General features: G+C 31.6%; 2 protein-coding genes across 5 annotated transcripts in view; both read left to right on the top strand.

Annotated features, from left to right (window-relative positions):
- Positions 1-6,875, top strand: part of LOC144843216 (uncharacterized) — a 30,817-nt gene extending 23,942 nt beyond the window's left edge. For 3 of the 4 annotated variants that reach the window (XM_078700003.1, XM_078700000.1, XM_078700001.1), the window contains exons 6-8: positions 2,507-2,643; positions 3,728-3,949; positions 5,186-6,875. In XM_078700003.1, the coding sequence (XP_078556129.1) occupies positions 2,507-2,643; positions 3,728-3,934 (344 nt within the window). In that variant the 3' untranslated portion in view covers positions 3,935-3,949; positions 5,186-6,875. Of the gene's footprint in view, positions 1-2,506; positions 2,644-3,727; positions 3,950-5,181 lie in introns of all 4 variants that reach the window. The other variant, XM_078700002.1, reaches the window with a different exon arrangement.
- A 3,444-nt stretch (positions 6,876-10,319) lies between these two features.
- On the top strand, positions 10,320-19,807 carry LOC144842178 (alkaline ceramidase 3-like). Its single transcript, XM_078698578.1, has 9 exons — positions 10,320-10,457; positions 11,219-11,329; positions 13,504-13,556; positions 14,591-14,643; positions 15,543-15,660; positions 16,440-16,495; positions 17,396-17,497; positions 18,733-18,883; positions 19,677-19,807. Exons 1-9 carry the CDS (start codon positions 10,358-10,360, stop codon positions 19,731-19,733), a joined length of 801 nt encoding a protein of 266 aa, XP_078554704.1. The 5' UTR covers positions 10,320-10,357; the 3' UTR covers positions 19,734-19,807.
- The last annotated feature ends 6,355 nt before the right edge of the window (positions 19,808-26,162 follow it).

Raw genomic sequence — 26,162 nt, forward strand, 5'->3', positions numbered from 1 at the left:
CCTATTGTTCCGGAGTATGACGTCACTAAATACCAATAATTGATTTTCAAAACATTAAAATGCGTAGGCTGTCAAATTCATCCTATACCGGTATCGTTTTAACAGTTCCCATCAAAGAGGCGAAAATTGAATTGGATAGAATATTTAAATACATTTATAGGATCGTCGTAATGAAGCACAGAATATTATTTTAAGTAGGACATATATTAACAATGTACAACGCGTTTTAACACATAGGTACTATATTTTAATTGTTTTTTTTCTCAAAGAAATACATTATTTATAATCAATGTTTTTTATTTGAAAAAAAAATGAATCTTGAGAAATAAAAAATATTAAATAACGGTAAAAATATTCAATAGTATAATACACATATTGTAATAGGCCTACACATAATATGTTTTCTTTGTCGAGTTAAATTTTAATTTTATAAGGGGCTATGCTTTACGTTTATTTTAATAGACATTTAGTGACATCCTAAAATCTCTATATAAAATATGGAATATACTACAGTAATCGTTCAAATAGGTTTGTCCTTACTACTTCATTATATATGATAATTAAACTAATCGTCGTCTGAGCCAGGCTGTACGACCTGGGCAGAATCCGACCCTTGGGAGATGTAGGTGCTTTATATTATTTCACACTAGCTGTTATTGTCATAATAACAATTTCGGTACTGATGATCGACATCTGATCCTAATTATTATAGTTCATTGTGAGTATTATTAGGACTACAGTACCTATGCACTACACAACAGAGACAATTTATAACATAATAATAATTTAGTAGTTCGCATCGCAATTACCGTAGTTTCATTTTTAATGTAATCAAATTCATTCTGAGGATGCGGACGTTTTAGGTGGATATGAGCTTAAAACGGTCTTATAATGTACCGTGTGTAATTTGCGGAGTGAATTTATTATAATTATGCACGATGATTAATTTGTTATTTTGAATGCTTTCTTTCCGAAAGATTGAATTCAGTGAAAAGTTTGATTATGCTTCCTTGAATTAATCATTTAATTAATGTATCTTACTATTAGTAGTAGATAATGATATGCACTTGTATATGCATTATTATTTGATTGGTTTCTTACTTTATGCTCGGTACGTTCTTATATATATAGCCACGTGAAGCAGTATATAGTATAGTTTGTAGCAGTAACATTGCCACTGTAATAGCTGTGGTAGCCCCAGTATTATAAAGCAGCAACAACACTTGCCACCGCAATAGCAGTAGTGGTAGCCCCAGTATTAGATAGCAGCAACAACACTCTTGTTCCCGTAATAGCAGCAGTGGTAGACCCAGTATTAGATAGCAGTAACAACACTTGCTCCCGTAATAGCAGCAGTAGTAGCCCCAGTATTAGATAGCAGCAACAACACTCTTGCTTCCGTAATAGCAGCAGTGGTAGCCCCAGTATTAGATAGCAGCAACAACACTCTTGTTCCCGTAATAGCAGCAGTGGTGGCCCCAGTATTAGATAGCAGTAACAACACGTGCTCTCGTAATAGCAGCAGTGGTAGCCCCAGTATTAGATTGCAGTAACAACACTTGCTCCCGTAATAGCAGCAGTGGTAGCCCCAGTATTAGATAGCAGTAACAACACGTGCTCGTTTATTAGCAGCAGTGGTAGCAGCAACCCCCAGTAGATGACCCCTTCTGAAACAAGCAAGGGTTATCCTCTGCTATGTCATGTTTTCTTGTTTTTTTGTGGTTTTGACATTTTTTAGTTCATCTAGTGTTAATGTTTTGTTCTATTACATACATACAATTGCAAGCAAACAAACAGTAGCAGTCGCCATCGCTGTAATATATTATTTGTAAATTAACGCTATCATCAACACCGCTACCGTAGTTAACGTTACGTTAACTACGGTAGCAGTGTATCTTCACCATCTAATCAACAGTTAATAAAATTATATTATTACCACTACTCTGATTTTATCATCGACTTCTAATCAGCTTCTTGTAAATCCAACCATTAATAAATAATCAAGTATAATTGCGCCATAAATCACTCCACATATCATAGCGAAATGAAATTCCAGAGAGTGCTGTTTTTGACACGTCGTGCAGTTTCATCAGAAGTGTATTCACTAATTAATGTCTAGAGATAAAATTGTATTTTCATTTTCTATTTTATTTTACTGCCGTTCTTCAGTAAATTTACATTTACAGTTAGTTTTGTTTCAACTATTATATTACTATTGCAATCACTGATTATATTCGTTTCATTTAAATTACCTTATTGTAATCTTTTATTAACATAATATGAATTTATACTTTTCGTGGAAAGGTTCGGATCGCGACCGCAGAATTCATGAATAATTATTATTATTTATTATTTTCTATGTTAAAGAAATACAAGATAGCTGACCTATTTCCTAAACAACTTAGCTTAACCCTTTCAATAATCTCTCGTAACTACTAAAAACATTGAAGATGTGGATGGGTTTCGTACCTAGGGCTTCACGACTGTTACTTTTTTTTTCGTCTAGCTCCACCCGCAACATGTCCGGTTCTTGACTACCTTGTTGATGACTGTGAGATAGCAGCGGTTGATGGAATTGGTGGAAATGGATACCGACAAGCATTCCGCGTACCATGCAATTGGCATCAAGTATGCTATACATGTGTAAGTATTAGTATGCATTGTATTATTTAAACATACAGATGTCTATATTGGTAAAGTGATAATCACTTTGACACACATGGCATGTCATACGTATACTGATGATAACAGAATACGGTAATCTCTTATTCCTCGGTCACATTTGCCTAGACAGAAGAAGAGGAAGAGTTTATGTTCCTAAATGTACTTAACCTAACCCTCTAAATAATCTCTCTCAACTATTAAAAAACGCTATTGATAGACTTCGCACCAAGGGTTCCAGTGTCATAAGTAAACCCTTTACCACTCGACCAAACATTTCGGTTGAGATAGTCACGTCAATTGACCATGGAGCTATAAAATTAATTTTATAGCTCCATGAATTGACTATGACGGCATGGTTGTTCAGTCTTCAGTCCGTGTATTCAAATGCAGCAAATGTGACCGAGGAAGAATAACTAACCATACTTATAATACTGTACTAACATAAAAAGACAATTCACAAGGACATATTTATATTATGTAAATATAAATCAAAAGGCAAATTATTGAAAATTACTTACAAAATAGAAAAGGAACAATTTGCCAATGCCATCATACATACGAGATATTTAATTAAATAAATGTAAGCGTGTACGATATGCAATTGAGTAAGTTCTAAACACATGTACCTTGATTTCACCCGATTACCAGTGCTGTATCTCCACATACTATCTATTTCGGCAGCTTGATTTTACACTGAACTTATATACCTTAGCACTCTAACTTAACCCAACTTATTATCTGTATTTGGGTAAAAAAATCTTGAAACGAATGTCGATAATGATACGACGCTAAACAATAGTTATTTTTATGACGGTAACGAGCATTTTCTAATTTCGAAAAATATTAAATAATATTATATTTTAGTCCATTACCATCACAAGCTTACACGGGTTTTTTTTTATTCTTCGAGTTGATTTGATAACATTTAAATTGTACTCAAAATATTCATTTTTAGATCTTGCTCGATAACTAGAACTGTTTCATTTAAATTCACCTGTTTATCATTCCAACTTAACGAGGTGAAATATTTCACGCAATCTTTACATTTTGTCATATTTTATAGGGATATAGCTACGGAATTTCACAGGAAATCTGTGATGAAGCTTTCTATTTGGAGATGCTGGCACGATGTGGAAATTCACGAGCGTGCAGCGACAGGGCAGATTTCTTCTTAGTTGCCGTTGTCGAAGACAGGGTTCCACTGCTGAAATCATCGAGTGTTTGCCAAAATCCGTGTGTAACGAACTTCTTGCTTGGCCTTGATGAATAAAATTATGGTAAGACTGTGTTCAAGTACATAATACAGTAGCAAACATTTTTATAGGGGTTCTTCTCAGCTAGTGCAATCGTAAGAAGGTGAAGAAAAGATAGATCGTAGGCCTACGAGATGAAATTAACTTGATATTTGTTCTGATGTCAAATGTCATGCATTACTAGCTAAATTAGGTTTATCTGGTATTATTCAGATTGTGGATTTGCAAATGGAGCCGATTATCGAGTTTTGTGTTCAAAGTGTAGAACAGCGAGTAAACGCGTTCAAACTTTCCCGCATGCGCACAATTGACATGACCTATTAGGTCGTCGATCGTGTCAAATGGAAAGCTCTCTATTATCGTTTGGTATACTCTATGTATGCATTCTTATAACAAAAATCACAATTAGGCCTACTGGAGCCGTTCCTAACCCGCCTCAGTAATTAACATTGATTGAACCTAACTTTTTTCTCTCGGCACTGTGAGCATAATTTTGTTAAAACATAAAGTTTGTCATCCATAAACGTTGACGTCAATGGTCGTATTAATCTCTCACTTAAAAGAATAATGCAACTAATTTGTCTAAACATCAGATGATTAACAATATATTTTAATTTTGGGCAAGGTTAACCATGCACTACAATACTAAATTCTAATATAAAATACGTCGTGCGTATTCTAAATGATATCTTTTAAATACATCATAATATAATAAATAAAACTTATGCCTATTGTTTCTGGTTAATCTATCGTTAATAAAAAAAATTCCTACCTTTGCCACTAATGATTAATCAACTGTGTTTCTGAAATGTATATTTATCACATGATCAGTTTATAAGCCTGCTTTCCACTAGGTGAATTTTCGCGCGAATGGAAAACGTTCGCTAAAGCTCTGTCTACACTATAGGCCTAAAACAAAGTTTATGTGAGAAAACAAAATGTGATGTGCCCATATATGGACATGATGATGTCATATCACTGCCATATTTTTAGGCATATCACTACCATATTTGGCTTTTTTAGTCAAACTAGTTTGATAGTGTCGACAGACCTTTATGCGAAGAAAAATGCGCAAACAATCAATGTATAGAAGGAATGTTCGATTTGCGCGAATAGTGAAAATCAGGATTTGTGTAAATCGTTTTGAATCTTTGGAAAAGTCCTATGTTGATGTAATGAACCCGTATTAACTATTATTCCGGTAGTACTGTACGTATTGTATTACGATATTACCATCTATTTTCATATGTTTTTTTTCTTTTAGATAGGTTCACGAAGTCTGCTTGCAATAGAAGGTCGCACGTCCAATGTTGCGTTTCAGTCGAAGTACACATTTTGCATCACGTCAACAATTTAGTGCCTAAATACTAATAGAATGAGCAGAAAGAAAACAGTGGCCAGATACTGCACGCTCAAAATAACTTACTTAGCCTTACTTTTAAATTGTCTGTTGAACGGTTAACTGCGTCGAATGTATTCAAAGGCTGACTAACAAAATTCAAAAATAGCAAAGATAACCAATGCTATATTATATAAATTTATATACTTGGATTATTATGGGTAAAATGAAACAAACAAAAAGTAAACGATAATAAGAAAAACAATCAATCCAAATCGAAAAGCAAGAACTCACATATTATTCATATTTTAATTCTAAAAAATTAAACACAGAGTTAAACCAAAATTTGAAATATAATTATCTTGCAAATATCATATACAAACATGGATAACACATTTGCTCATAGTATTCATTAGGATACGTAAAAAACGGCAATAAACGTGTTATTAATAATTACAACAAGTGTACGCTTTGTCGGTCAAGATCATATAATTCCATTTAGTAGATTGAAGAATGTAAAGGCTTAGAATGCATTGCCTATATTTTTGTAGTTAATTTATCCGTATAGAAGATCCACCCACTTAAAAGCACTTTATACAGGCCTACATTTTTATAATTGTATTTCACCTTTTATATCGTCCATGCTTAGTTTTTAAAATAAAGTCTGTTTTTCCACTGAACGGGTCTATTGGCGCGAATCGCGTCAATAAATTCGTCTAGTGGAAAACATGTACAACAAATTTGTTACTATGGACCCCCAGGGTAGAATTTTTGCAGTGTGCTATTATAGATACATACATACATACATACAATAGCTGGGCGTGAACATGGATTAGCTTATATTCTTCCCTGGTGTGAACATACGTTTGTTGTGTCTGGAAACTCAACCTAAGTAAACCGTGTGGCATTATTTTTTTTCCTATGAGACTAAGGCAGAAATCATGAATAATTCATTAGAATAATTATGACATAATATGGGACATTATAGAGGGCGCTATATAAGCATGGAGAGAGATTAAATAATTTGCGTAACCTCATAGGAAAAAAAATAATGCAACCGGGGAAGAGTAAAATTACGTATTCTTACTTTTCCCTGCGTAAACTATGTAGTAGTAGATACATTAGTGAAAATAGTGAATTGTTTACAAGTAAAACCCCCATCATATCTACCAATTAGAAACATGTTGATTGAAAACCGCAAAGTACCAACATTAAGTACGAAAGTGTAACACACACCCAAAACAATAATGCGAATAAGAGGTGTTCTACTACTGCAGGGCCCGTTCCAGAAGATAGGCAGGCCTGTGCTCTTAAAGTTGATTAACCATCAAATATGTTAAATGTGTTACTTTATATTATTGTCAATCCGTTTTAATTTGGTGTCTCTCTCCGTGCCTTTATCAAAATTTAACCTATACTCAGATGAAACATTTTAGTAAATTCCAACACTGCACTATACGTGGAACACCGGAACAATTTAAATCCATTTTGATTCATTAATATTTTATTTTAGTATGTTCGTAATTGTAAGCATAATTAGTTAAATAATGATGATTTAGACCTATGTAAACGTTATGTCTGTCGGCACTATTGTAAATTAATAAATGAATACACAGTCATTATATTGTGCTTGTATTATTTAGACTTTCCAAACATTAACATTTGTCGTGGTCATTCATATGGCATCATCATTGTCATCATCATCCTCATTATAATCACATGTTATGTTTCTGTAATTAACCCTCCTCGATCATTTTCCGTTTCCTCTTCTCTTAAAGATGGTCCTGATTTTTTTTATATTTATGTTGAATATTCCATGTTAATGTCACTTAGTTATTCCTTTTGAATAAAACAAACTAGATCGGAAAAAATACATACATTTACACATATTGCCTGTCAGACAATGGATTTTAATCTTTGTCTGTGGTTGGGGTGCAATAAATCTTTAAGCTATACCACTTTGAAGTTCTCATATATCTATTGATGTCATCTCTCTCTGTTCTTTTTTGTCTTCTTCTCTCCACATCTTTTCATTCTTGGTTGCCATTCTGTGACTCTATTAGTTACATATTTTCCGTTATTCTTTTTGTGTCCATCTTCATTGTATTTCTTTTATTAAATTATTATTAACATTTTTTTAACTAATGTCTTTTTTGGTATGTCAGATGTTGTCTTTTAATGCGAGTATTCCACTCTACTTTTCTTATTGTTGTGTTGTTATTTATTTCTCTTCGCTCTTCTTTATTGTTACCCATGTATCGTTTATATTCAAGCCGTACCACTGTGTTGGTTTATCCGTCCGCTGCTGCACAAACACGCACAGAATTTAAATGTTATTTCACTCATCTGTATTGGCGACTCAAATTATTCTCAACTGATGCCACGTGAGTAAAATAACTTTAATATGGAGTGAAGTGAGTATTACGATGAATAATTTATATGAAAACCGCCAATTCGAGGAACATATTGCAGCTATCTTATGGTAGGCAAATCTTTATAATCTATATATAAATTTACGTAAGGGTACAAATCGGTAAATCGTTACTAATGGTATAGAAATTGATACATTCTTTCGTTAATGATCCACATTATGTAACCCTGTTAACTAATTCAGCTAGTTTAGTTAGACAATTATTATTATCATTAACGGTTAAAACGAATTTAGCTTAAAGGATTTATAGAAATGCTATACGAGAACGGATTTTGGTAGAAAATAAGTTGACTCCCTGAGAAGAATGTCCAAAAGCGATCAAAATAAAACGAGGCTGGGCTTGAGTTCAGTCATAATCCTAAATGTGAATATTCATTAAAATGAATGTATACATCTTTATTTTTAATTTGTAATTAAACAGCATATGGAATACACTTCCTATTTTTGCATAACATCTGTCACATATCACTGCAATTCCAAAATTGGATGCATTAGCTCAAATGAATGTGTATTTGTTTATAACATTTATCAATCCATCTTATCCCTTTAACAAAACAAGTCACCAAATCATGATAAAACATAAACAATTAAAGTTTTTTTTTTAATATGGAAGGTCCCATGTTAATATAACTTGTATCAATAATTATGTGTACATGTAGTACAGAAACAACAAAATAATATACCCAAAAAAGGATGAAACAAGGTAATTGGAAGCACAGAGATTGGACATTGTTAAAATAAGATTAGTAGCAAATGTCATCCTGGCCAAGCGGTTAAAGACAATGGAACCATAATACCTCGACATACATTGGCAAGGGTTCAAGCCATCTCGCTCCATGACTTCTGGTGTCGAACACATCTTCTCGGATAAGGAATATAAACCGTAGGTCCAGTGTACACATCTGGCTCATGTGCACTTTAAAGAACCTAGTACATCTTTCGAGACTTATCATAACTCATCAAGATTGATTGTCAGCATACGCTGTTAGTCACCCTCTATAAATAAGAAAAGGAAGGCACACTTTTTTTGCATTAGATTGGAACAATAAAATAGTTATCATAACTATTTATTTATATAAAATGGCTAAATGAGTGATTTAGAAAAATAGGCCATAACTGTAATTGATTCCAAAAATTTATCAAAATTCCTGCGAAATTTACAAAAAAAGAAAGATTCACCTGAATTACCTTGATTTACCGTGATGTTGTGGCAGTAAAGCAAAATTGCGTATTCGCCCCTCTGAAAGTTAGTCTCTAACATGGCTGAAACTTCTGATGGTGATTGTTCCAGGTGTCTTGCAGGGTTTGACTTAAATTGGTTCACTGACTTCCACTAAACATTCAACAACAACATTCCAATCATTAATTACCCGTGTTTAAAAGTTATTGTTTACCAATTTGTTTTAACTCGCCGCTTTGTTAATTTAAGAGGATGTCTCTTAGTATAAAAAAAAGGGATAAAAAACTATTAATACTAACACCTATATCTTTCATATCGCTTACCGTTTCCAGTTCAATTCTCTGTTCGCCATTCTCAATACAATATTTAAATTTGGTTATTACCAAAATGCATGATCTTACATTTCGTTAAAGTAAAAGGCAAAGTTAACAAGAAGTTGTTGCTGCTGCCCTCTAATCCGTTAATACCACATCTTATACACAATATACGATTAGTATAATCTTATTTTTTGTTTGTTTAAAGGGTACTATAGGCCTAAGTTACTTTATTATTATGATACTTCTTCTTAAATAGATTCCTGGTTTACGACCCGAAGTATATAAACATTAAATATAACAATTAGATGTAAACTGGTTTTTTTTTATATTCACTGAAAAATAAATTTATAATTTTTGTTTCTATTAAAGTCAAATGTCTGCAAGCCATTAAGTTCACGTAGCCTTAAAGGCTATACTGAACTTATACTATGGTACTTGACGTAGGCCTAACTGATATAAAACGGACAGATGAAGGGCGGGTAAATAGGCCCTACTCATCATCTTCAATTTAATTTCTGTGAAAAAATATTTTCTCGTTTAATCACACACCATCCACCGCTTTCAACCTCAATATGAAGAATTCCCAAACGAAGTTTTCTCAATAATTGTATTTGTTTAAATTCTTTAATTTCAATTTTGATTTAGAAAATAACGTGATCGTACGCTCTTAGTGCCCAATCTGGTTTCCTCAATAAACTGTTATTGTCCAGCCTTGTAAACGTACTTAGTTCGATCATATGAATATTTTGTTGTAGCCATATCCAAAATCAATTAAAAATATAATAAGATGTTCAATCTATTCAGCCTTTCGTAGTTGGAACAAATTGAATTGGTAGGAGATTATTCAAATTAGTTTGTTTTCAAAGTATTGTTGCTCGTTGAAACGACTACTGTTTTTGTAACAATCACATTGAGGTGATTTTTTACTCTTTTTTATGTGTTTGAAATTAAATTCCAATGCTTTATTGTAAACGCATTCTTTTTATATTAAATGTACTGTAGTAAATATCAACTTTGAAGGGAAACGCGTTTGGTGTATATATAACGCGATTGACTCATGAACGCTGCAATTGAGATGTTTTTACTGTCTGTGTTTTACATCCAGCAAGCACCTTCGAAGCATCTTCTAAGTGGCAGTGTGGTTCCCTCGCACCCTCAAATAAACAAGTAAACATGGCACCGGTTGAAACTGTTGGTATTTGGGGAGAACCAACGTCTACGCTAGACTGGTGTGAACGAAATTATGTACAAACCTTCTACATTGCAGAGTTCTGTGAGTACATTTCGGTAGTATTACTAGCTAGGCCTATAATCTATAAGTCTAGGGATAAGTACACAAGTGTGGTATCGAATTTACCGGAGTGGTGTGCGTGCCTGGAGGAGGGAACGGCGCAGAACCGTTGCTCTTTTTGGTAATGTATTACACGCTTTGTAATACGATTTGAAAGTCTTTTTATAAATAGATCTAGGCTAGGCCCTATCTAAATAACAAATTTCAAACAGCCTTTTTTAATAATAATATAAATAGCGGGCTATAAAACTTGTTTCATCAACAAAATATAATATATTATAAATTTTCATAATTTTTATTTAAGTATTTTGGTCTAAACGATACGGTAATGATAAAAACTAGACAAATGGATAAGTGTACCAGCCAAAAAATTGGAGCTAGTGCACTTTCTCACTACTAGCACGTCCCATTTTTTGGAAACTGAACGTAACCCTAAAGACAAACATGTAATGTGTAAAAGTGAACTAAGCGTAAACAAATGAGTAATTACCAAAAATTAAAGATTAAAATCATATTGTGCATAGTTAAATCATTGAGATATAGTGAACTATAATATCTCATGGTTAAATCATGGACATCCATGGTTAAATTTAGGAAATAGAAGGCGTCGTCAACAATGCAGTGTATTAATGCCTGATCCAAAATGTGTGTATTTATTCTGTTACCTATTGGTGCTACATCAGATGCACTGTCAACCAAGCAGAAAGGAAATAATATATATGCATCTTTACATCTTATTTTAGGGAATACAGTGAGTAATGTGTTTATGATTTTTCCTCCTGCTTTTGGGATTTGGTTTGCTCTGAAGGATGGACTGGAACGAAGGTTTATAATGGCATTTCTTGGACTACTTGGTAAGTTTGATCGTGCTATTGGGAAAGCAGCAAACAACAAAGGGGCTTGTGTATCTATTCTAATCTATCTCCTTGAGCCCATCAAAGGTTGCATTGAACTATTTCTGCTTCTGGCTTCGTTCCAAGATTTTCAACCTAACTCCCTGGGCTTGTGATACAGTCTATATAAAAAGAGAGGGTTGCCTTACCACACAGAGCGGATTGCTTGGTTCAAAATTTGTTCTTAATACCTCCAGTAAACATCACATTATTCCTGTACCTAAGTTTATGCTTAAACCTGAGCTTATAGTCTTAAAGGTTCATTTGATAATTGTATCCAGTCCAGAGCAAAAAAACAATGCTAAGATAATAAATAACACTGGAACAGCCAAGTTTCCCTAAAACATTTTGCCGAGTAATAATAAATATAATTAAATAACTTTTAAAAAAATATTTTTTTTTGTGTTCACTGTGAACAAATTGTGTGAACAAACCCCCTAATTGGGGTGTCAAACAAGAGGATTTCTACTGTCACTCATTTTATTTAATTAAGTTTATTTTAATGTTATCATGTGTATTGGGATAGTCATGAAATGCACATACTTGGTTTTGCTATTAATAACAGGAGGCCAAATATTGTAATATAAAATTATCTAGATGCTTTGTATATCATAGTTTAAGCTGATAAAAAAGCATAATGCTTAACTAAAATGATTTAAGTCATTATTATGCAGTATTATCAACATCCTCTGGTTTTCATAATAAAGAATGTGTTTGCTTTAGTTTAGTCATCTAAGAGCAACTCCTCAATGGCTCAATGGAAAATACATTTACTGAGCAAATATGGTGTTGACACTAACAGATCAATATTGTTATTATAAATATAAGAGTACTTGATACATTTGATTGTTTTATGTATTGGATTTTTAGTTCATGCTCCAATTAAACTAAAACACTATGTGATCAACAAATTTAAATTAGTATACAAAAGGTAAAATATTAAATGGTAATAATCGATACAAATAAGAATATGATTGTATCATTCAACTTAAGATTGCATTTGTAATGCAAAAAAGGCTGGGTCAGTGTGGGATTGTGGAAGGAGGAGGTATATGCTGAGGATGCATATTTAAGTCCTACACTTGAAACTTGAAACTTATTGTGTGGGTATATATTACATAGGCTAATTTGCCTCTTGTGACTCACAGTTAATTATGCTTGGAAGTCCAGAACAGTATTAAATTCCTTTTTTGACCAATACTTTTCCAGTTTTCCTTTAAAACTGTTTACAGTATGTTGCGTTTACACTGTATATTATACAAATAACACACAAGTCAGAGTGCGTTAGTGGAGATTTTTTCGATAAAAAATCGTATCTTATAACTGATATCTTCCTCATAATATTTTATGTTTTATATAGGTGACCAATTATTATTATTATTTTTACTTCCTTCCCTGTTCACATCGTCTAGTTGACTCTCTAGTAGCTTATTAATGTATCTATGGTTATCATAAGACTAGTCCTCTAGTTATTTTTGGATAGTCAATTTCTTTTTGCACTTTGAGTTAGTGGTGTATATAGTTCATGAATGCAATAAAGTATAAATGCAATTTAGAAATTCTAATTAAACTAAATGTATTGTGACCAATTGTATTACAATCTTTCCATTAATCTATGCTGCTGTGACTACAAACTGAAACTTATTGTGAAGCAGACAATAGGTATTATGATAGCAGTGAGGTCTGTTTTATTATCATGAAAACGTACTACAATATTTTACAGTATTACAAAGCTGGTGTCAAACAGTGAAAAGAGATTGTTGACCTATAAAGTTTATGAGGTACATGAAATGTTCTGATCATTTTAATATTCTCAAATGTGTTTCCTTATTTTATGAAGCAATGAATAGTAATGTAAATTATTGATTATAAAGTTATAATATATTTAATAATAATAATTTATTTGAATATACACTTTGTAACAGTGGCACACTTCGATGTGAAGGTGTGAAGGCATCAAAATATACTAAACCACATTACAATTTTAACTATACAATTTACAACAATAATAATAAAAATGAAATAATAATGAAAACCCTGACATTTACGAACCTTCCCCACCCCAAATCTTGCCTCTACAAATCCCCAGCGTTAACCTTTTAAAATTATATGAATTTTGTTTTTAAACGTTCTAGTGGTTGGAGTTGGTTCTTGGTTTTTTCATATGACACTTCTGTATGAGATGCAGGTAAGTACAGTGTAAACAATCAGGAATATGGAAAATGATATGAAAACAAGTATAGACCCAAATGTCAAAGATGAAAACCAATTTTTAGATACGGCAAATGCAATTTCCATGACAATGTTATTGTCATCTTCATACAGTATTTGGTTTCTTTTGATTCAATCTGAAATTAATTGAAAATAGGGATAACAAGACTGGCCACACATGGAAACCAATTCAAACTCAATTTCCATGACAATGTAATTGTCATTTTCATATTGAGTGTCTTTTGATTCAATCTGAAATAAATTGAAAAACAGGTGAAACAAGAATGGACACCAATTTATAAACAGTGCAAACACAAATCCTTTTTTTATATTGAGTGCCTTAAGATTCAATCTGAAATAAATAGAAAAACAGGGCCAGCTAAGAATCTTTAAAATATTCAGGAGAAAATGAATGATTGTAAGGCTTCAAATAATATTTGATACACTATTCAAACTGATTTTTAGACCTAACCCAAGGATGTCCAGTTATGGCTAAGTTGACAATAAGCATCTTAATTTGCTGGGGTTACCACTAGAGATGCGACACAAGGACGTAAGGGATTTGACCAATCATAAGCGATGGATTAGCCGTCTGTAATTGGTCAACTCACTTGCATTTTGTCTACATCCTTGTGTTGCATCTCTAGTGGGAACTAAGCTTAAGTGAACATCTGATTTTTGACATATTTGATTTAACATTGAGTATTGTTTTTTCTTTTGATTACTTTGTTAACTGAAGATTTCAAAAGTTACTACCCAACGAACAAGCTTGTGTTAATTAATGAATAAAAAAAAACTACAATAATACATTTTCTGTTGAGCACAAATATTGCCCTATTGAATATGTCATTTCTGTAGTTAATTTTGCATCGTGGGAGGTACTAATATATGTTCATTGCAGTTACCATTGCAACAAGATTGTTTTCATTGTAAACAATTGTTCTATAAACCTGTCTTGTGTAGTTTCACTTCTAATTAATTAGTTACTAATTAATTATGTTTAATTTGCAGCTGTTTGATGAGTTACCAATGATATATGGAACATGCGTCTTTCTTTATTGTCTGTAAGTGTTTAATAGTTTAATATTGGACTTTAACTTCAGTTCCATTATCAGTGACTCAGAATGTATTTGTTGTTTAACCGCCTTTGTTTAATTTTTAATTATTTCAGCTGAATCAATCTTCCAATGATATTTTATTGTTAAGTATATCTAAGGATTGACCTTTAGACAGTATCTTTCCTTTCAATACAATTTATACCATACATTTGTATTGCTAGTATTAGAATAGTGAAAGGTAATATAATATTAAAGCATACCATAAAGTGGTCTAATGGTAAGATGTCTGCATTCCTGCAGAATAATCTGGGTTCAAATCTAGGTGGGGCAATTTTTTGTTATTCATCACAGATTTAATCATATTCAACGATTATAAATTAATTAATTTTCAGTAATCACTGGCAGGTATAGAGTTTCTCTGTCTGTGAATTTATTAATAATATATATAAAACATTACACAATTACATGCAATTGGACTTTTGATTAATTTCAATTCAATGGTACTGTACTTTTTCATGCTACTGTATTTTAAACTTTAAATGTATATTGTAATAGTAAATAACGAATTATTTACCTGACGTTTCGCTAACTATCAGTTGGCTTTCTCAAAGTATAGTGATATACGTATGTCACCATTGACCTCTAGATGACGAGGTCAACACATTGGTCCACACTTGTGAGAAAGCCAACTGATAGTTGACGAAACGTCAGGTAAATAATTCATTATTTACGATTACAATTATGGTTGAGATATAACTATTATATTTTATTTAAATGTATAGCTTAACATTTTCATTTTTTCCTAAATGTGTTTATTTTGTGTTGTTTGTTTTGTATTTCTAATATAAATATTATTATATCTATGTTTCAAAATATTAAGCAAATTATCATTGTTGTTTTTTCAGACTTGAAAGTAATTCACCAGAAAAAAGTCACAATTACCCACTAGGTACATTCCTGTGTCTGTATGCTGCTATTACAACATTCTGTTATCTTTTAATTATCAACCCATTATTCCATCAAGTAAGGAAAATAATTAACTAAAGCCTACCAGGGTGTATATTATTTCCCCTTATATTTATACTTGCTGTGTAAAAATAAGAAGACATATCCCTAAATAATTACCTAACCTTCTAAATAATCGCTCTTGTATTCTTAAAACAAACCCTCCAAATAATCTACTTCAAAATCACGAAAAAAAGCATTAAATGTGTTTGAATCCATGTAAAACAAGACCTGTAGTTCAGCTTTCGTACTAGCATTACTACCATTTATCCATGTACAGTAACTTGCCTATAGAAGATATCTATCTATATGCTCTGTCATGCTTCATAGCTCCCTCTATAATTGTGCAAATTTGTACCTAAGAAAATAATTAAACAACTTCAGTAGGCTACTACTAAAAATAGTGCAAAAGTGTAATCATGTGCTTTCAATATCAGAGCATCAGCTTTCAACTGTATATTTAAAATTTCACAGATAGCCCTACTACAGTAGGCCTATAGTGGTCTTTGACCTTATCTCTAAGCAGTGTTAGAATTGACAGGGAGATAAATTGTGAAGAGGAAGTTTTTCTCTTACTTCCATCCATGGATCTCTTAGGCAATAATGTCCTTGATTATTTTTGTTCTCTTTCTTCATTCTTTTGAGGTATAAATTAGCATATCTACAAAAAAAAATTAAAAAATAAAATATTTAGTTGGTAGCTAAGCAATCTATTATTATAGACATGTTTCTGTTAAGTTGCTCTTTTGCTAATTATTCTTTTTAAATGAATAAATTAATATAATTGTTTTTCGTAGGCAGCATATGGCACCCTGGTAACTGGATTGTTACTGCGTATGATATATTGTGTCAAGTAAGTGAATGATTTATTTGCAGTTTTCTTTATTTTTAGACTGCTCATTAAATATGTTTTAGCTACATAACAAAACTTTAAGAGAGTATTAAACTTGGTATTGATAATACTATCAGAATAATGTTTTATTGCAATATGATGTAATAATACATATAATACAGTGCATATGATATATATAGTATTTGAGAATATCAAACCTGTCTAAGTGTATGACCTAACAGTATACATATATTTACTGGGCTGAGGGGCATGGGGACCTCGTCTCGAATATAGTATAGCCTCCAGATCACCTTGGGCTATATTTGTCCCGATTAAAGCCCAGTAAATATTTGTTTTATATACCGTACTAGCAATTCAACTGTAGGCTAGGCTAAAGCGAACGCATAACATAGACTTGTTTGGAGTAGGCCTAGCTCTAAGCTAGTGGCACAGATTCGCAGTGAAAAAGCAAAAGGCCTACATTTAATTATTTGTCACTTCCAGATATGCAATAAATATTCCCAAAAAATACTCGTAGGCTAGACTAGGGCTAACTACACACAATCATCGCGAGTGTGGATTGATTGTATTGAAGATAATAATAAGATAAAGGAAACAGACATGCGCTGTTTAGCCAGTCCATTGTTTGAGGGCATGGTAATAACTATATCAGCGATTAACCAATCAGATGCCGTGAATTGAAAGGTGCCGGTATAAACCACCAATCAGGGGAGGATCCAGAGGCATCTGTTCCCACCTTTTTTCCCATCTCAAATAAAACTAACTACTTTTTGATATCTATTTTTGAATGACTACTAATATTATATGCAAGCGTTCCATTGCCAATTGTTTCTATATGGCTGAAATATATATATTTCTGTACACAACATTAACCGTGCCATCATTTTCTTTTATTTTCAGATATGAGGGATTTTCTAAGAGCTTATTTTTGTTTTCTACATTAATATATGGCACAGGATTTATTATTTGGAACATTGATAATATATTTTGTCCAAATGTCAGGTGCAGTATATGTTTATCATTATATTTAAGATAATAATGTGTGTTTATAACCATATACATCCCATCCACAAATATATAAATAATTGGTGTTGGTTTAATGTTATACAGGTAAAACCAGGCTTTATAAATATTATTATTATATAGTGTATGTACTATAGTGTACTTTAATGTGTGCCGTCTTACATTTTAAAAATTGGAGTGCTGCCATTCAAGAAAAATGGTTTAGGCCTTGCCTAGCCTTTCGTGTTAGTGAATTAAAGGTAGATGTGCTATAAAAAACTTAATGAATGAATCCAGTAGAACAAATAATTTGTTCAGAGAAAAATGAAATTCACCTCATGAAATTAGTTGTACTATTGCACTCATAAATATTCATTATTTGTAGTATTTTTAAAGGCCAGGTGCGGGCAAAAAATTTCTATTGATCATACATTCCAATAATTATCGATCTATAGTTTCCCATATGTTTCATATTTTTTGAGATTTTATTTGTGTTACACGAGCTTGTTGAAAATAAGCACTTTCTTATCAGTGGGGGGATAGTTCAAATTACACAGTAAAATCTCTATTCTTTTGTACACAAGTTTTGTAAATAGAGAGTCATTTTAAAAAGCTATGAAAAATAAACGGTGTGGTAAAAAATGTTATCAGATGACTAAATATAGGTAATATAACTTGAAAATTACATTTCTGGTATTTTTATTCAACTTCAGATTTTTATTTTCATGCTATAGCAAAAATTATCCACCGTATATCCACCATCTTTTTTCACCTTCTAGGGAGTCACCAGACATGTTATTACACTAGGTTAACTACCTAACTACTGAAAAAAAGTCTTCCTGGTTTTTATGGAAGAATTTTGCCAAATTTTGTATTTGACCATATTAAGGGAAATTCATATTTTTTCGTCTTGATTTCTGTTACAAATATTTGATTTATGTACAATTGACCAGATATTATATTTAAAATTCATGCCTGTACCTGAGCTTTAAGTCTTTCAACAGTTTGTAGGATATTTGACATACAACAGATTGTTGCTGAGATTTTCTTGTATTACTCTTTACTCTAAAGCTCTGTCTACGCTATCAAACTTTATGTTTAAAAATATGTCATGTGCATATGTATATGGACACAATGACTTCATACCACTACCATATTTGGGCACATTACAATTTGTTATCAAACTAGCTTGATAGTGTAGACAAGCTTTATAGTATATTTTTTTGCTTATATAGATCTCTAAGAGACACTCTACCAGTATACGTTGCTCCAGTCACTCAGCTACATGCATGGTGGCATGTATTTGCAGGCCTAGGAACTCAAGCTAATATTGCATTTGGAATTGCACTTAGGTATAAATTTTTAAAGAGAAAGTGCATTATTTGGGTAAGTAAGAACGTCAGTAGCTATCCAATCAGTTAGAGTATAATGCTTGACTTATAATAATAAAGTGTTGAACTAAACGTTTTAAGGGGTCCCATTGGCTGGAACAACCTCCAGGCTAGATCCGTCCATTCCTATAGTACCAATCAGATTACTGATTGATAACAAAAAAAGGTGTATAAGCCCATGTGAACATATTATATGGCCATACTGCGTTGAAACACCGGTTCTCGTCAGATCACCGAAGTTAAGCAACGTTGGGCCTGGTCACGTTCTGGATGGGAAACCGTCATATAGTGGGTGGTGGGTGCAAGGTATAATGAGAGTGATGGTATAATGATAATATCGGACTAGCATGTGATAGGCATGGATTCGAGGTTATCTGTACTATACTAATTGCATCATTAGGCAAGATGCTTTAATCAAAACATGATGATTATGTCTTTCATTTATTCAATCAATTAATGTAGAATATAAATAACTAAATTTTCAGAGATAGAGAATCTATTATTTGGAAACATAACAAGACGATAACAAATCTTTTCATAATTCTATGAGAACAGTTTGGCTGTCTATCTTTTTCTCTCATGTGGCATCCACATCATACAGTGTCCCTATTGAATTTGTGGATCAAACACATGCTCCCGAGTCCCATAATGCAGCTAGTAATCAGCGCAAAGTTGTGTCTTGATTGTACCAGGTACCCATTTTTTAACTGGGTTGGAGATATGCTTTAACCCAAAACAGTGACCTGTTAAATGCGGTTCTTTTATAAATATAACCATTGTTTTTTCAGAGCCATGGTAAAGTTATTCCATTTGTTCGAGTCTGTCCTTCTGAGCATGCAGAATAAGGAGAGGGTTTGGTCATTTACAGTTTTAATAAATACAAAAAAAACATCAAAAAATTAATTATTAGTGCACCTTTAAAGTACATGTTATTAAGTGGATATTCACACCTGATGATAATCCAAAGAATTATTGAAATAATCATTTGAATTTCAAAAAATTATTCAACCAATTAGAAAGTGTGAGATTTGAAGTGGGTAGTATGGAAGTATCAGTCACACAAACTGAAACACCTTCTATAACAAACAAAACTTGAAAAGATAAATTATTTATAATGAAAACTTTTGCAAGTTTGTAAATTTGAAAATATTGATAAAATTATGAAATTATTTATATCTTAAAAATCACCATAATAGAATATTTATATTATGAAGCATTTTGATAAGAAATATTATTAATGATGAAATGTGTTAAATGTTATTTTTATATATTTAAATTGATTAATTGAATTTACAAAATCTATGTCTTGTTTTCCCTCCGCATTTTTACTTTTTAACTTGAAACACTACCTCAAACAGAATAAAAGTCATGTCGCATTGTTAACATAATTTTTTACAAGCAGAATATTATAATATGAAGTATTTAACTATATTTTATCCCCATCGATTTCAAATTTATTATTTTTTACCACCAAACTTTAGTGTTACTATTAACGTATAGGAATCTTTGTATGAATTGTTTCTGCACCTTTACTGTATACATTGGACAAAATATTTCATTCCTGGGACATTGATATGAAACCTTTTATTGCAATGTTTACTAATTAATAAATAAATAGATAATTAATAATGCCATTTTACTTTATCTAGCAATAAGTAAAATCTAACTTGTTTATTAAAGATGTATTGTCTCCCAAAAAACATGAACAATTAAGATTAATAAAAATTATATTGAATAGGCCATTTCAAACTTTTGTAGAAAAAAGAAAATAATGTTTTTTCTTATAATTTATTTATTTGAACCATATTTAATGAGGGTGATCCATCCAGCAATTGCTAATCATTTGGGACCCTCAGAACAAATACAATACACAAAATACAGCAATAAGTTAACAGTAAAGTTAAAGAAAAACAAAAGCCTATAAATAAAATAAATTACAGAAAATTTGGAATATATAAAAAGACAAAATAAATGGTTAAATTAAACCAAAAACTCATTGACTTCCAATTTTTGCTTTAAATTACAGTTTTTTCAGGGTTTTTTTCGATCCAATTTTTGGTCAAAGTGAATATGTGACATTAAAATGGCATATTCAAAAAATATTTTTTCAAGGGACAATACATTTTTAAGAACTAGATTCTAGACTGTGATTCAACTTAGTATAATCAGTAAAAAGATTTTTTTTTACTTTTTCAACAAGAAAAATGCTGTTATTTACTGCAAAAACTTGTTATTGTTTTTATTTGCAATAATCATAAATATTATTAATATCAATTATCTGTTCTTTCAAATGTTTTAAAATTGTTTAGTCTAGTTTTTCAATGTGAATATTGATGTTGTTAATTTAGTTGCTAAAAGTAATTATCAATATTTAAATATATGATTGTGATTTTAGTACTCCAGGTATGCTAGGAACAAGACTGCCAACTTCTAATGGTTTAATTATTGACCTACATAATCCTTATCTGTGTTGTGATAGCAGTTGTAGCTAACCAACTACGCCATGGGCACAAGAAACATGAGCTTGTTTCTGCAGCCTATTGCGATCAACAAGACTGTACTATCTTCTTAAATATGTTGATATTCATTGATTCAGGGAAGATTTATACAAATACTCAGGAGAACTTTTTGGGGGTAACTTATTCCCATGGTGGGTATGTATGTCTGTAGACTTTAGTGACATTTGTGTACCTAGTGATACATTGTACATCTTCATTATCTCCCTTTAGACGTGTTTGTATTCCCATATCCAGGGCGTATGTGTCCATTCTAGGGCATATGATTATATCAATATCCAGGGTATATATCAATACCCATGGTATATATCACTACCCATGGTATATATCACTACCCAGGTTATATATCACTACCCATGGTATATATCATTACCCAGGGTATATATCACTACCCAGGGTATATATCACTACCCAGGGTGTATATCACTACCCAGGGTGTATATCACTACCCAGGGTGTATATCACTACCCAGGGTGTATATCACTACCCAGGGTGTATATCACTACCCAGGGTGTATATCAATATCCAGGGTATATATCAATATCCAGGTATATATCAATATCCAGGGTATATATCAATATCCAGGGTATATATTAATATCCAGGGTATATATTAATATCCAGGGTATATATCAATATCCAGGGTACATAATATATCAATGGGTATAATATGTATCCATATCCAAGTTTTGTAAAAAGTCCAATCCATGTCCAAAATAGCCATGGGTGTAATATATCCATATTAAGTTAAAATATATCCACGTTTGTTATGTTAATACAAATTACTTTGTAGCGTTTCCAATTTACATATCTGCATCCAGGATATACCCATACCCAGATTATGTAGCCACATTCATGGTATCCATTATATACAATAGATTTATAAATCTTCTAAGTTTGTATAAGATAAGTTTTTATTTATATCCACACAACATTTGGGTTGTTCTTCTCCATGCTCTCTGTTTACTGTAGTATATTAGGTTCAATTTACATTATAGTACACTGGGTTAATTTAAATACAGTATCCAGGGTAGTTTTACATATCCAGGGTTACTTTATGTAAAGTATCCAGGGTCTTTGATATGACTAGGGTGAAACAATGCAGCTACATATTGAATGAGCCCTTGCTGTGACAAACATTGAAACTTCCATCTAGTGACATTTTGATGTACTGTATATGCATATATCAAGAGTTAAGAAACCTTGTGACCTGGCAATACCTTGAAATAACATGTGGAAATATTTATAGTCATTCCTCTTTAAATTCTAGTTTGTTTGCCATTAAATTCTTAAAATAGTATCGACTCCAAGACGCATTTGACCGTGACGATAGAAACACTGAATTCGATCATGCCGATAGCCACAATAACTATACTATTGACTATCGGCACGGTCATGGAAATAATATAGCCATTCCTCTTTGAATTGTATTTTGCTATAGGTGTCTTAAATTAAATAAAAACTTCGAAATGTTAATACACTTCAATTTGCTTTTGATATTAATTGTACAGTATTGAAATTAGCATTTTAAGTATTAAAATAAATTATAATTAATATTGTCTTCTCATATTATCAATGCCGAATGAAACATCTTCTACATTCTACTTAAAATACCAACGTAAAATAATATGGTGCTCATTTAATATTTAATTGTTTGTTTGTGTTTACAAATAAAAGTGTTAATCATGCTATTTAAATTTCTGCGTAAATTTAAAAAAAAAATCGATACCAATATTTTTTAATGATATTTTTAGACAATTGAATTTATTATTGTGATAATAATTATGACAAAAAATATGAATGTTAATCATTTAAGTAGGTTTTATTTTTATTGAAATTGATTATATTATCGTTTCCATATTTCTAATTTATGTATTCTAGTACTATCGGCACGGTATAGTGTACATTTTTTCTTGAAAACAAGGTATTAGACGCACGACTGACCGTAGCTTCATGTAACTGGTATTATAATAGTTGGTTTTCATCTCCATTTTGTATAAGAATATCTCCATTGTTGAATCATACTTTGCACTATCAATGTTGATATGAATCGAGTGTACGAATTTAGAAGCATTTTCTATACCATACTCGATGATGACATTAAGTGTTGAAAAGTTTAAATGTTGCGTATTAATTTAGAGGTATTTAAACTTTTAAGATATAGAAAGTATAATTAAGATTTTTCGCTAATCATTGCAATGTTGTTTTTTATGTTTTGCAGCTTTGATCACGCAATTTATCATTATACCATGCCATACTTACCTATCTTTCACTATAGAAAGTATAATTTAGATTTTTCGCTAATCAATGCAATGTTGTTTTTTTATGTTTTGCAGCTTTGATCACGCAATTTATCATTATACCATGCCATACTTACCTATCTTTCACTAGTGCATGTTGATATAATATACCTAACTGAAATATTTTCCCACGGAATGTTTTTAATCCAAAGGAGATTTTTTTTTAATCAACTGTGCATCATTATGTATTTGTTTTTTGGTGTTTTATTTTAATTTAGGGACTGAACATAAAGCAACCAAATTTGCTTGATATTAAACATTATTTACATAGTTTATACCACTACTACTTTTCTCTGTAGAGACCCAATACCTCAAATCTACATCCACCTGTTACATCTAGTGCAATGACGTGAGAAATAAACATACATTTTATACTTGTGGAGCATTGTGATGTTCCAGGCACATTTATTTTAATTATACCATGGACATATAAATTATGATTATACCAAATGTATTATTATAGTGTTTACTATTATATAGAGTCAACACTAAAAAATATATACCTATCACCTATAGATGTTTAAAAAAGGATTTTTTTTAAACAATGGGTGTGGATTACTAGCGAGCTTTCGATTTGCGACGACGCTACTAATATTAAACCAGAACGGAAATATGTTCATTCATTGTGCGCATGCGGGGACATTGGAACATACTTTGACTGGATTACTTTTTGTTGGATTTGCCGTTTCAGGCTATAACTTTGACACAATTGATGCGTATATTCTATGGTTTGTCGAAAATCGAAAGCTTTTTAATGGTATTAGTTTATTAACGTAATTTTAACATTCAGTTTCAATATTCATGTTTACCGATGAATACTAACATTCACATAGTACAGGCCCTAATTCACGGAACGGAAGACAGCGCCTTTTTTTTTAAATATTGAAAAATCGTCTTCCGTTCCGTCGTTTTCACGGATTCAATAAATGTGAATGAGTCTTTACCACAAACATTTATGTTTATCTTTATGTTTCCGATAAAGATAATTGAGACAATTCCACTCTGAATGTTTTGTTAGAAACAATTTTGTGTTGATATCAAATATGTAATATGTTTTGGTAAACATGAGTAGTTTATAGTTTGTCTTGTTTTAAGCTTTTAAGTGTCGTTTAAGCTTGGTTCCCGATAGAGAAGCAGCGCAAGACGTAGACGCAACGCAAGCGATCGAGTTGTTGACCAATAACAAAGCGACAGTTCGAATAATCCATCGCTTGTGATTGGTCAAATCCCTAACGTTGCGTATACGTCGTTGATTTACGTCTCTAGTGGAAACCAAGCATTAGTATTTTCATCATAGTGTTTTTATAAATATTTTCTCATTTTTTGTCGTCTGTTTCCACCAATAATTTTGTAATTATTATTTTTATTGGTAACATAATTTTAATGAGAATTATAAAATTGTGATTATTTTTAATTGAAATAAAAATTATTGAAACATATTGTTTTATTTAATCAATGTCATTATTATAATAAATTGTTGTTTCAAGTTTATTTTATCACAAAATACAATATACAGAATATACAGAACATATAAATTAATAGATATAATTGCGTGAGGAGCCAAGGCTTTAAGTTTGGTCATCCAGATGTGTTGTGTTGTGATTATTGTAAGTATAAGATCGGTAAAGTCGGTGATTTGTATGCTATATTTATGGATTTACAACGGATTGATGATCTAGGCAAAGTTTTGGATTGCAGCAGCAGTTTGTACAAAATCGATCAACACAGTAGGCCTACATTTTTAAATAACATGTACTATTACTCTTCCCTGATTAATAATCAATACAATAATATTAAAATGTACACTAATACCCGACAGCAATCTTCATCTCACGTTGGATAGTATTCAGAGTGTTATGCAAATAAGATCATGTCTGTAATCGTTTCTTCTTTTAATTAATTTAGTCAAAAACCGTACTCCTTCAACAATGTTCTATATTTATTTTTTTTTTAAATAAATAACAAAAAATACCAACGTACACACGAGCATAAAATGATGGTGTCCCAGAGTTGTAAGCCTAATTTTGATAAAACCATTTTTTAAATTCTTTATAGGGCCTACGTTTATTTACTTTTTAGATGCTACTGCATAATCTAACGACCATTATTGTTCATTTTATTAGAACGTGCTTTTGAATTTACGTGGTTAATATAAAACGAATAATCTCTTTAAAATGAACTGGAATTTTCTTTCTCATTAAGCCTAATACATTAAGCACCCAACGTTTAGCATCCGATCTCTAACATTATTATTAATTAGTTAGGAAGATTTAAGCCCAATTTTATTTTAATTTCATATTATTAAAGTTTTATTTCAGTGCGTTCTACAACTAACCGCACTTGTGGATAAAAGTTTTAGTTATTAGTTGCAGTTGGGGTCGCTCTTCATAGTAAAGCTGTACTTCTTGAGCTGTGTACACACTACACACGCTGGTATCTAGCCGGAAGTAAACATTGTA

This window comes from Antedon bifida, chromosome 5, assembly GCF_963402885.1.
Source record: "Antedon bifida chromosome 5, ecAntBifi1.1, whole genome shotgun sequence".
NCBI classification, from domain to species: Eukaryota; Metazoa; Echinodermata; class Crinoidea; order Comatulida; family Antedonidae; genus Antedon; species Antedon bifida.

Coding starts and splice junctions, on each gene's coding strand:
- LOC144842178 (XM_078698578.1), top strand. CDS start 10,358: ATGGCACCGGTTGAAACTGTTGGTATTTGGGGAGAACCAACGTCTACG. Junction 11,330..13,503: donor GGCATTTCTTGGACTACTTG/GTAAGTTTGATC, acceptor TAAACGTTCTAG/TGGTTGGAGTTGGTTCTTGG. Junction 15,661..16,439: donor TCAACCCATTATTCCATCAA/GTAAGGAAAATA, acceptor TGTTTTTCGTAG/GCAGCATATGGCACCCTGGT.